Here is a 12907-nt window from a genome sequence, read left to right on the forward strand (position 1 = left end):
ACCCACATGAATAGCAAATTTACTATATGCGGAGTAGGTTGGTGGCATGTCTTTTTGTAAAATACAGGCCTCTAATAATTATATTTGTCTAGTGACCACCAAATCAAAGTGCTGCACTCTTTCGGGGTCAGAAGAGGCATTGAGGCCGATGGTAGTGGCAGGGTTACCTTTGCCTTGAAATCTAGCATTCTCATCACCTCTCTTGGATTCTGTGGCAAGAAAAACTACACCGAAGCGTATTTCTTCATTTCTCAGTCTTGGCTTTAACTCCTCTAGAAATGGAGGGTTTCCCAAACTGTCCTGCTGCCCAATATAAACTTACAGGTTTCTCTCTCTCTTCCCCCCAATCCTGCTATAACTTGGCTAAGTACAGGTCCTATATTTGATTGCAGGACTGAACACAGGGATGTCTTAAGTATATGCAGTGTCGGGGTGCAAAGATCCGCCCGACATGCGCCCCCCCCCGTTGCCCAGTCCCAGCTGCGCAGGAGGGCACAGCTGGCCAGCTGCCTCAGCGTCTCGCTGGCTCGGTTGCCTCCAAACCTGCGGTGCTGAGCCGCCTGCAGCAGTAAGCCCCCCGCGGTGCTCTGACTGATGGGCGGGCTCTTCCCGGGACTCAATTCTCGGGCCCGGACACTCAGCCTGGTGCCCCTGAGATCCCTGCGCCCGGGTGCCCCGCACCCCTAGCACCTATGGGTAAGACGGCCCTGACTGAACAGTTTACTTCTCCATTACAGTGGTACCTCGGGTTAAGTACTTAATTCGTTCCGGAGGTCCTTACTTAACCTGAAACTGTTCTCAACCTGAAGCACCACTTTAGCTAATGGGGCCTCCTGCTGCTGCCGCGCCGCCGGAGCACGATTTCTGTTCTCATCCTGAAGCAAAGTGCTTAACCTGAAGCACTATTTCTGGGTTAGCGGAGTCTGTAACCTGAAACGTATGTAACCTGAAGCGTATGTAACCCGAGGTACCACTGTACTTCTTTCTGTAAGGCTTTTAGATTCCCAAAGAACGCTGACATGTTCCATCCTTCAACCTTCTTATTTTCCATCATGCATATGTCAGGTCTTTTAAACCAAAAAGGCAACTGGAACAGGCTGGTTTAAGGCATTGCACTGTTTCAGGATTGCAAGCCGCCCCCCTAGCATGTACACCATCTTTAGGCGAGTAACTCTCAGAGGCAGAGCACTTGCCTTGCATGCTGGAGCTTTGATCTTTGGTACCTCCAGGTAGCAGGTGGTGGGAAAGAGCTTTGCCTGAAGCCCTGGAAGACTGCTGCCCATCAGAGCAGGTGGGCACAGTTAGCCTGACCTAATGTAGCTTTCCAGGTTCTTATCAAATCAGTAAGCAGCTGAAAATAGTAGCTGCCTCAGACATGGCTACCTGGAACAGGCTGGAATAGGAAAACAGGAAGCTGTGTCACTAGTGAGCTAAGGCTCGCTGTCCCAAGAATGATGAACGGATGTTATCCATAAAAGTGCCTGTACTAGAAAGGGTAAGCACCTCATGAATGAATGAAGAGCTGCTTGCAAAGCGTTAATGGCCTCCCAAAACACATTTGCTCTTGCAGTGCCACTGTATTCTGCTCTGGTCAGACCACACCTGGAATACTGTGTCCAGTTCTGGGCACCACAATTCAAGAAGGACACTGACAAACTGGAACGTGTCCAGAGGAGGGCAACCAAAATGGTCAAAGGCCTGGAAACGATGCCTTATGAGGAACGGCTAAGGGAGCTGGGCATGTTTAGCCTGGAGAAGAGGAGGTTAAGGGGTGATATGATAGCCATGGTCAAATATATAAAAGGATGTCACATAGAGGAGGGAGAAAGGTTGTTTTCTGCTGCTCCGGAGAAGCGGACACGGAGCAATGGATCCAAACTACAAGAAAGAAGATTCCACCTAAACATTAGGAAGAACTTCCTGACAGTAAGAGCTGTCTGACAGTGGAATTTGCTGCCAAGGAGTGTGGTGGAGTCTCCTACTTTGGAGGTCTTTAAGCAGAGGCTTGACAACCATATCTCAGGAGTGCTCTGATGGTGTTTCCTGCTTGGCAGGGGGTTGGACTCGATGGCCCTTGTGGTCTCTTCCAACTCTATGATTCTATGATTCTAATGCTTCACATCAGACCCTAGCCCGCATTTCCTTGATATTTATCCTGTTATTCATCCCTTTGGCAGACAGTGGCACAATATCAATAAGACACATGCGTTTCATATATAGGGCCAAGTCTCTGTTTTAGCCATGCTGTCTGTGTCTTTTCCTGTCTTATCTGCTTGGGGTGTCACCTGAGCATACAGAGATGAAGACAAAAGGAAGGGAAAAACAGCCTTGAGAGGGACATTGTGCTGGCTGACACGGGCATGTAAATTTCCACCACATGCTTCTCTCATATAGCATATATGAAGAGATTTAGGCACACTTAAGCCTGTTCTTTACTCAAACGCTTCTGGTTATAACTAAATGTAAATAGGACTTGGGCTAAGAGGGTATAAATTTCTCGTTGCAAGTTATATTTCTCTATGAACCAACTGATGTTTGGGTGGTTGTTCAGTGTATTCGACAGTGCAGTTTTGGCTTTGCAAAGGTATCTCGTGCATTCATGGCTATGCCATTTACTGAAACTTTTAAATAACATTTTATTTTAGAAAGGCTGAGCGCTCTCTTGCTCCTGAAATCCTTTCAAAGAAGGTGGCTAACATAACAAAGACTACCCACCTCATCAGAACTGGCTCCATCTTGAACCAATAATAACCAAACATTTTAGCAGCAAATTCCAGAAGGGGAAGCTCTCCCCCTATCTTCAACTTTCCTCTTTCATCATAACTGCTGGTGAGGGGTCAGCAGGATTTTGACTTTTTGTAAACAAAACAAAACAAAACAACCTGTCATGGCTAGCACATGCCACCACCTCCCGATGTCCCACATTTTGCACTTGTTCCTTTTAAACAATTCCCACCCCCTGGAAGTCTGGGTGTGTCACCTCCCCAATGCTAAAATCCATATCTCCTCTGATATTATATCATCACCACCAGTACTATTTTCCTTCTCTGTGGACTTATCTCCTTATCCCTTATTGGATTAATGGCACTGCCGTTGCAAATACCATGCTAAAGGTAAAAGTATTTGGAGGGAGGGGAAATCTGGAAAGGCCCTTAGATCTTGAGAAAGATAAGGCTATTAAAAGCAACAGGGCTTGTCTAGGCAAGAAGCCAGAACTTTGTGTCAAATCCATTGCTTCCCTCACCAAAGTTAACAGCGGGGGCTGGAGTCTCTGCAGCTACTGGGAAACACGAGTCTGGGAAGGAAGTGTACATTCAAAGCACTTACTGCTAGGCTAGAAAGCAAGCAGCTGGCAAAGTTCTCTAAAATGAAATGGCAGATCTTCATATTTTCACCACCGCTTGGGTTCAGTGCTAGGAACCTGATAGTTGAAGGACCTGAGCTCCCTACATCTCCCTGTTCCCAGAAGTCTGTCTCCGGACACTGTCGTCAATCTCAGAGTTCATTTCCTGGTTAAACAAACAGCAATTAAACAACACAAGACGGGGCAACGCCTAGAGACACTGTCTCAGAACTCGCCCTAGACAGGCCATGTGACACTAGGGGTACCAGTGTTTTGGCTTTTGGCTCAAGACAAATCAATCACTAATAGAATGGCTGACTGTGACAAACTGTATACAAGAAGAGAGAAGGGGCCTTGGTCAGTAGTGAAATATGCTCCGCTTCTTGGCATATCTGAGCCAAGCCCATCAGTAGAGGACGTGCCGAGTGGCCAGGGTGCATTTCAGGGCTTTCTGGCGCTGCTGTTTAGCAGCTTCCTCTGTACCCAAGTGAATGTGTGCATTATTTATATACATGTGTGCCCCTCTCTGTCTGCCTGCCCATCACTCTTCCAAGAAAGCTTATGCCACTGTAGCATTTTGCGATGTCACTGGAGTCTGTTTCTTTCCTTTTTAGTGTATGTTTCCTTGACGTTTGGTGACACTGGCATCATCCCATCATCCCTAGCTAGCAGGACCAGTGGTCAGGGATGATGGGAATTGTAGTCCAAAAACAGCTGGAGATCCAAGTTTGGGGAACCCTACCCTAGAGATTCTAGGGGCATGCTATGTCTCACAAAAGCAAGGAATGTGGTGGCAATAACTTTGCCCATCTTTTCCGGAGCTGGCCCTCTGTATATGTTACAATAAATGTCATAAATTTAATTTGTTCTGTTATATAGTAAATTAAGAAATAGCTAGAACTTGGAACAATTTTTGTCTAAGAAGGGGCTCCTGTTCTTTCTGAAATTATCCATTTCTGCCTTCCTTCTTTGTTCCTTACGTATAGGGTAATAATCTATAGCTAAATTAACCATGCTGTTTTAATAGATTATTTTGAGTTTCCCAATAGCTCTCAAATGTCACCCTTGCGGTAATTATCGTACGGAGAACCAGCTCCATGTGATCTTTAGAAATTAACATTCCTTGAAAAAGCAAATCAGAAGCGCAAAGCATAATTTATACACCATACTTTATATTTCCTGCAGTCATTCTCCTTGGACGTGTGTCTCACATATGGGAAAAGATGAGCGCCTAATCAACATTTTGCATTAAATGGATGAAATACCTTTTACATTCTCTTAGCAGACAGATGCTAGGATGTGGCCTATCAGTTGTGCCTGCTTGCCCCATATGGAAAAGATTAACCAACCTTTTCATATTAAATGGTTGAAAGATCTTGCACATTCCTCTACCTGACAGATACTATGATGGGGTGTATATGTTGTGTTGGTTTGCGGGTGTGTATTGAAGTTTAAGATCCGCCTCCACAGTACTTTGACGTTCTTAGACCACCAAGTCCAAAGAGTGTTCAGACTGAGAGGATTCTCTGTTATTTTACATTCTCTGTTATGGAGAATTTTTGACCTTTGTTTATTTTGTTTTGTACAGAAAGAAGGACAATCCAGAGCCCACCTCATTGCCCAGGAGCTTGTGTCTTCAGAGAAAGAGTAAGTCCACCAGCTAAAATTTGGTTTGCAGTAAGCTGGGCTGTGCATTGCACACTGATTTATTCAGCGGTAGCTGGTTGACAATTAATAAAACTGTCTCTTTCCACAGATATGTGGAGATGCTCCGGCTGTTACATATGGTAAGTAAATCATTTTAATTGTCAAAACCTAATTGCTCTCTTACTTAGGTATAATTTAGGAGACAGAAAAGGCAGTTGAAGAGGCTGAGGTGAACTCTGTCAGGAGTGGCTTGTCATGCAGAAATGCTCATTGGACCATTGCAAAGGAATCTGTCTTGTGATAAAAGCTATCCTGTTCTGTATGTGCCAGACATGTAGACTCTCGAGTTCCTCATCAGTCGGAATAGAATTTTGACCGAACAGCTTGATAGGATGATTTGTTTAAAATGACATACTTTTTCTTGAAATCCATGTCATGGACAGAAGAGAAAGAAATTTGGAGGCATTGTATGAGTATTTCCTTACAACTTTGGGATGGGAAGAAGGAATAATTCTTTAGAGCTGCTTTCGTCAGCATGGGATGGCTCCAGCGAATTCTTCCTCTATCTCTGTGCAAACAAATATTTTGTATGGTTGAGAAATACAGTCAGCTCCCACTTGGGTCTCAGACCTTTGCAGTTCACAGGTCTCTTGTGGAGCCAAAAGCACAAATCATCTCTTAATCTAAAAGACATTTTCTCATTTTTGCACTAGTGGGAATTTCTTGTATGAATCATTTTGTGTGGGGAAAATTAATAATTACAAGGTCGAATAGCTCGTTGTTAACCAATAAGTCAGTTAATTAACTGACCATTGCTGCAGTCCTAATCACACTTTCTAGGCTGTAAGCCCTGTTGAGTTGATTGGGACTGCCTTCTGCATAGACAAGCTTAGAATAGCACTGTACATAAATGGCATGGAGTTCTCACTGGAGATGGCATTCTGGGAAATAATGTGAGAATCTCTGTGAGGTCACCCTAAAGTACCAGTGTCTGGAACAAGCACCTATTAACTAGTGGCTAGGTGGTCTGGTAATGCTCTGGACTCCCTCAACCTGTTATCTTATCAACCATTCTGCACAAAACAATCCCCACCTGTTGTGGTGTAAGTCCTTCTGGTGGAAAGTCTGAGTCTGAGCCGATGATATTCACCACTCACTTCCTTCACTTCTACCATGTTTAATTCACGAACTTTCCAGAAATCTTTGTGTAATATGGGGTTGACCAGATGTCACATAGCTCAAGGAAGGGGTGGCGGAGAGATATAGGCTAGAAGAGCATGCTACTCATTTCCCACTGCCAGGGATGTCAGCTGACTGTTTCATTTTTCTCCCTTTTCACGTGCTTCTTACACGATACTTTTCTCCAATCAACATTGCTGTTAGGGCTTGTTCGGGGCTTAAGAGCCTGTGATTGATATGCAGGGGAAAGTGATTTTTAAAAAGCCTCATGTGCTTTTTATTTTTTCCATTGTTGGCATTGGTCTGTCTCAAGAGACAATGGAGTGTGCATCCAGGGGTGAAGTCAAACTGCTGCATTAGCAGCACCAAAGTGAGCTCCTCAGGGTGCATGTCTGGGCAGTGTGCAAGGAGGTCCTGGGCTGCTCAGACCACAAGACCCCCTTCTCGGCCTCACTGATGTGGTCCAAAGGAAACCACATCCTGTTTGGCTGCAGAAGTTGCTGGAAGGAGGTGCACAAGATGCCATCCAACTGTTTTAGGGACACCACTCTGGATTTGTGTAGGCAGGGTATACTTCTGAATATATTCTGCAAGGCAGCAGCAGATGTCTAGGATCAGAGTTTTCTTTCTGCTAGATGGGCTACCTTCCCAAGTGGATGAGCCCCATCTGCTCCTCACTTCACAGCATTTGCAGAAACCGCCTTCTTTGACCATTGGCCCCACTATTTGTCTTGTCTGCTCCATCTGCTGGAGCCTGTCTTTGCATGCAGGGGATGTCCCTAACTCACTGAGGGTTTGATACCCATTGGCTACCTTCATCTGTTTCAGCTGGCCAGTCAAAGCTGTTTCCCGGGGTTTGGCCGCTGTCGCATGCTGACAGCTTCTAGGAGCCACAGGTAAAAGTTGAGTGCAGGGTGAAAACCGAAGGTTGACACACTATCCCAGAAGGAGCATGAAATGAAATGTTCCCCCACCGGAGGTTCTACCCCTTTCCTCACCCCATGCACCCAAATTTTATTCATATTAAGAACACAGGAGCAGGGCCACAAACAGAGGGGGGATTGGCACCCCTAGAATTCCTTCTTCTTGTCAGCTATTTTAACATAGGTAGTTTTGTCATTATTAGGAACACACTTAAAAGGTAAAGGTACCCTTGACCATTAGGTCCAGTTGCGGATGACTCTGGAATTGTGCTCTCATCTCGCTCTATAGACCGAGGGAGCCGGCGTTTGTCCGCAGACAGTTTTTCCTGGTCATGTGGCCAGCATGACTAAGCCGCTTCTGGCGAACCAAAGCAGCACACGGAAACGCTGTTTACCTTCTCGCCAGAGCGGTACCTATTTATCTACTTGCACTGTGACATGCTTTTGAACTGCTAGGTTGGCAGGAGTTGGGACTGAGCAATGGGAGCTCACCCCATCACGGGGATTCGAACTGCCGACCTTCTGATCGGCAAGCTCTAGGCTCTGTGGTTTAGACCACAGCGCCACCCTGGGCACACTCTTAGACACCCTTATTTCTGATTCATTATCACTCTTCCTGTCAATTCAACATTCGGGGGGGGACCTTTTTTAAAAAAAACCACTTTGTATCTTCTGTTACATCTCAAGAGAGCAAACAAAAGTGCACCACACCTTCATTTAGAAAAAGAAAAATTCTTTTTATCTCCTTAAAGTCTCAGGAACACCAACTTTTCCCTGACACCTCCCCCTCCCCGCAAATCGGAGCAGATCCCCACTCCATTCGGCGGAACTGAATCAGTTTGGCCTTTCAGCAGGGACCTTAATAGTTTGATTGATTGCCAAAATGATGACATTTCCATATACTCACTCTGCTATTCAACCGAAAGAGTGGAAACATTGTGTGAGCTCAAACTTTATATTAGCTGGTGTGGCTCAAAAATAAAGTGTATGATGTTAATCTAGAAGTGTCTTCATCCAGCTTTGATTACAGTGTTTTAGTAAGAAGTTCAACAAATTGTGGGGGAAGGAGATTAGGCAAAATTAAGAGGAAAACTAAGTGGAGAGTTTATCCATACCATGTTCATCATATGATGACTGCAGAATCAAGTGCTGACTCACATACATGCCACTAGAAAGCAAACACGATAGAGAGAACTTGCACTGTCACTAGGCACCACTTCAAACAGGGCAAGCCCAAGACATTTTGCTGGGAGATAAGCCCCAGAAGTGGTGGGAGGTTCAGCTTCCCACAGATTTCTCCTCCCACCCACGAAATTTGCCAGGTGATTCCCCCTTGCACCCCTCAACCCCACTGTGGCTCAGAATTTGAGCTGAAAGTTCTTTGTAGAGAACATTTGTTTCAGTACCATCGTAAGTCCTTCCATTTGTCATTTTGCTTTTGCATCAGTGGTTTGCTAGAAAGACAGAAAGCATAAAGACCAAACTGAATATAGCTATACAATGCTACATGTGTTGCAAACATCGTGAGATTTGAGCCAGTAATAATTAACTGGAAATGATTAGGAGGGGTAGTGAGCAATGAGCCAAAGCACACTTGCTTCTGCCTTGGGTTTCTTGGACAACATTGAAAGTCCTGTTGGACTAATCAAGTGCTTGTTTTGCTAATGAAATCTCCCAATGAATGGGAGAAGTCTGTCTAAATGAAAAAAAAATACGTTGAATGTTGCAGTGCCCAAAGCACTTGACAAAAGCTTAGAGGGATATAACATCTGAGAACAATAGGCTGTTTTCAGCTGCAATTGGCTGATTCATTTATTCTTCTGCGTCTTCATTTTTTCCTAGTCAGCAGGTGGGAAAATAACTCTTCATGGGTCTTTACAGAGGGAACAGGAAGCCAAAATGGCTGTTCAACTACTTAGTGTCCCTCCTTTAAACGCACATGCACACACACAGAGAGAATGTGTGCCAGCCCTTCTTGGCCTTTGGCCAAGTACTTTGCAAACAGCCTACTGGTACAGTATTTGAAACGTGCATTGTACAGTTTGCCAGTGCTTAGCCTCATTTGATTTTGGTGTGTGCGCAAGTTTGTGTGTGAGTGAATGAGTGAGTGCATGTACTGAGTTCACGATCCATGACCTAATTTCCACCCAGCAGTTGAAGGATAGTAGGCAAATTGTGTCTGCTGTGTTAGAATTTACTGCAGCTCATCTTCAACTGGAAAAACAGGGGTGGGCAATGAAAAGATTTCAGAGCGTTACTGTTCTCTGCCGTGCAAGGCCACTCATTCTGCACCCTCAGAAATGCCTCAGCTTAGCTCAAAGCATAGACTGTGGTAGCTTGGTCCTTGCTCAACTTAGAGATTGTCTTGTACTCTGTGTGCCATCAGGGTCTCTTAAATCTGCTAAGAACAGTGCAAGTTGCTGAATCGGTGCACCAAGTACATATGACATGAGGAAGCCATCAGGCTTTCTGGTTAGCTGACCAGCATGGTCTCCTGTTTTCTCCTTGGCAGCCCCCCACTGCAATGCCACTTCTACAGCAGTCTCTTGGCAGATAGGTGTTGACCCACCTTTATCCTCCCCCCCCCCCCCCGTTCCTGGTCTTGATCTTCACTTACCTCTTCTTCCCTGGTGGAGTATGTGTGCCATTTTGTGGTTCACCTCAAGTTGGGCTGGCCCTGGTTGAGATTAACCAGCATTTAAGGTTCAGACATAATGCTACACTACTTTTCAATTGAGCAGCTGCACAGGTGGAGGGAAGATGAAGAGGGAGCTGACAAGTCCCAAGATCATTAGTGTAATAAGCCATAGTTTATTTTTACATCTGAATGCTGCAATTGACTAATTGACACTTCCAGCATTCATTCATGAGAGAGAGAGCTACAAATTGCTGGGATTCTAATTCTCTTGGTTAAGGCTCAGGACCATGTCACATTTATGTTCTATACAGTGTCTAGAAAATAGCTGGCACTCTGTGAATGTGAAATAACAGTTGCAATTTTTTTAATGGCAGAAATAGTGCCAGGAGCATACACTTCGGTTTGAGCCTCATGAGTCACTTAGAATGTAATTGGATGGCTCTAGTTCTTTCCTGAGTTCTGAATCTAGCAGGGAATTGTATGAGCTAAAAAATATTTGGTACCTTTTCCCTCTTCTTTCTTGGACTGTGTTTTTCAGATGATGAATTTGGAGACCTTTCGGGTACTGTGATTGATCAGAGTTATTGAGACTGCAAAAGTACTTTACCTGTGATTAATGGTTTCCCAGGCTTTCAGCACTTTAGGCAACAGCATTTTTTTTCTTTTTATGGATGCTTACAGCATTACTATTAGGCTTTGGTTTTGCAGAATTAATCATTGCGAGGCTAGCCATCCTGGCTGCTGGAATTAATTCATTTGTCTGAGAATTAATTATAATCACACATCTATTGAGGCAATTAATAATATAGTAACATTTGCTTGAAATCCATGAGAAAAGAAAACTTTAGTTTCGTTAAGTGATGTTTTTTTACAGATTTGAGGCATAGCTTTGGCTGCTATAGTGTGATGATGTGTAGTGAACTCTCAGGGGGAAATAATCTTGGATTCTTGGATTTCTCAATAGTGTCAACCTTTAAACTGAAATGGTAAAGGGCAGCAACAGATATATCACACAGTTCAAATGTTCCTTCTGCTTTTTAAAAAAAGACAAATAGAAGAGAAGATAAATGAGCCAACACTACTTGCCTCATTTCATGCTCATTTTTGTGAGTGTTCACAATCACCTTCCATTTCCTGCTATATTCAGCACTTGTGATCACATCTGTTTTTCGGTGGTGTTCTTTGCAGCAACATTTTCCTTTTGCTTAAATCTTCTTCGCCACAACCCTTGGTTCCGCGTGTCCACATTGCCAGTTGTTACCAGTGGCTTTAATAACCTACTTGATCTGTTCAGTGACACCACAACACGTTGTGTGATGCGATGGTATCGTGGATGAAAATTTTCAAAGTTTCTGGGTCACCACAGTCAGTAAGGCAAAAGTGTGTGAGGAGTGAAAATGCGGCCGAGAAGCACCAGTGTCAGCCAGAAAGACATAGAATCATAGAATCATAGAGTTGGAAGAGACTACAAGGGCCATCGAGTCCAACCCCCTGCCAAGCAGGAAACACCATCAGAGCACTCCTGACATATGGTTGTCAAGCCTCTGCTTAAAGACCTCCAAAGTAGGAGACTCCACCACACTCCTTGGCAGCAAATTCCACTGTCGAACAGCTCTTACTGTCAGGAAGTTCTTCCTAATGTTTAGGTGGAATCTTCTTTCTTGTAGTTTGGATCCATTGCTCCGTGTCCGCTTCTCTGGAGCAGCAGAAAACAACCTTTCTCCCTCCTCTATGTGACATCCTTTTATATATTTGAACATGGCTATCATATCACCCCTTAACCTCCTCTTCTCCAGGCTAAACATGCCCAGCTCCCTTAGCCGTTCCTCATAAGGCATCGTTTCCAGGCCTTTGACCATTTTGGTTGCCCTCCTCTGGACACGTTCCAGTTTGTCCGTGTCCTTCTTGAATTGTGGTGCCCAGAACTGGACACAGTACTCCAGGTGTGGTCTGACCAGAGCAGAATACAGTGGCACTATTACGTCCCTTGATCTAGATGCTATACTCCTATTGATGCAGCCCAGAATTGCATTGGCTTTTTTAGCTGCCGCGTCACACTGTTGGCTCATGTCAAGTTTGTGGTCAACCAAGACTCCTAGATCCTTTTCACATGTACTGCTCTCAAGCCAGGTGTCACCCATCTTGTATTTGTGCCTCTCATTTTTTTTGCCCAAGTGCAATACTTTACATTTCTCCCTGTTAAAATTCATTTTGTTTGTTTTTGCCCAGTTCTCTAATCTGTCAAGGTCATTTTGAAGTGTGATCCTGTCCTCTGGGGTGTTAGCCACCCCTCCCAGTTTGGTGTCATCTGCAAATTTGATCAGGATGCCCTTGAGTCCATCATCCAAGTCGTTGATAAAGATGTTGAATAAGACCGGGCCCAAGACAGAACCCTGTGGCACCCCACTAGTCACTCTTCTCCAGGATGAAGAGGAACCATTGATGAGCACCCTTTGGGTTCGGTCAGTCAGCCAGTTACAAATCCACTGAGTGGTAGCATAGTCAAGACCGCATTTTACCAGCTTCTTTACAAGAATATCATGGGGCACCTTGTCAAATGCCTTGCTGAAATCAAGGTAGGCTACATCCACTGCATTCCCTTCATCTACCAGGCTTGTAATTCTGTCAAAAAACGAGATCAGGTTAGTCTGACATGACTTACCGTATTTTTCGCTCTATAACACGCACCTGACCATAACACGCTCATCATTTTTAGAGGAGGAAAACAAGGGAAAAAACATTCTGAATGAAACAGTGGATGTATCATTTTTGTGCTTCATGCTGTGGCCACAGACATGTGATCTGATGGTGAATTTGGGCTGACCCAATGCAAAGATCCTGAGGATCCATGTAGATCCATGCTTTGTAACCATGTTTTTGCACCATTGCAGCCCCAGGCAACAGTGGGTGCGTGATTTTGGGGGGGCAGGCTGTAGCCATGGACATGCTATGTGCTCTGATGGTGAATTTGGGGTGACCCAGTGCAAAAATCCTGAGGATCCATGTGGATCCATGCTTTTTAACCACATTTTAAGTGGGGAGGGAAGGAAAAACACAGAAGGGCTAAGAATGCAGGAGTGGGGTATAACGGGAGGGAGGAAAGGAAGGCAAAAGTTTCCCCCACGCACCCACCCAAGCCAGCCAGCGCTCTCTCTCTCTCTCTCTCTCTCTCTCTCT

At 44.7% G+C, this 12907-nt stretch overlaps 1 protein-coding gene across 5 annotated transcripts in view; it reads left to right on the forward strand.

The window, feature by feature from the left end:
* The window catches only part of FGD5 (FYVE, RhoGEF and PH domain containing 5), a 132834-nt gene that overhangs the window by 61946 nt on the left and 57981 nt on the right, over positions 1–12907 (forward strand). For all 5 annotated transcript variants that reach the window (XM_082209196.1, XM_082209197.1, XM_082209194.1 and 2 more), the window contains exons 4-5: positions 4932–4990; positions 5100–5130. In XM_082209196.1, coding sequence (XP_082065322.1) covers positions 4932–4990; positions 5100–5130 — 90 coding nt within the window. The remainder of the gene's footprint in view (positions 1–4931; positions 4991–5099; positions 5131–12907) is intronic.

Source organism: Podarcis vaucheri (genome assembly GCF_965113315.1).
Source record: "Podarcis vaucheri genome assembly, chromosome: 2".
NCBI lineage: Eukaryota > Metazoa > Chordata > Lepidosauria > Squamata > Lacertidae > Podarcis > Podarcis vaucheri.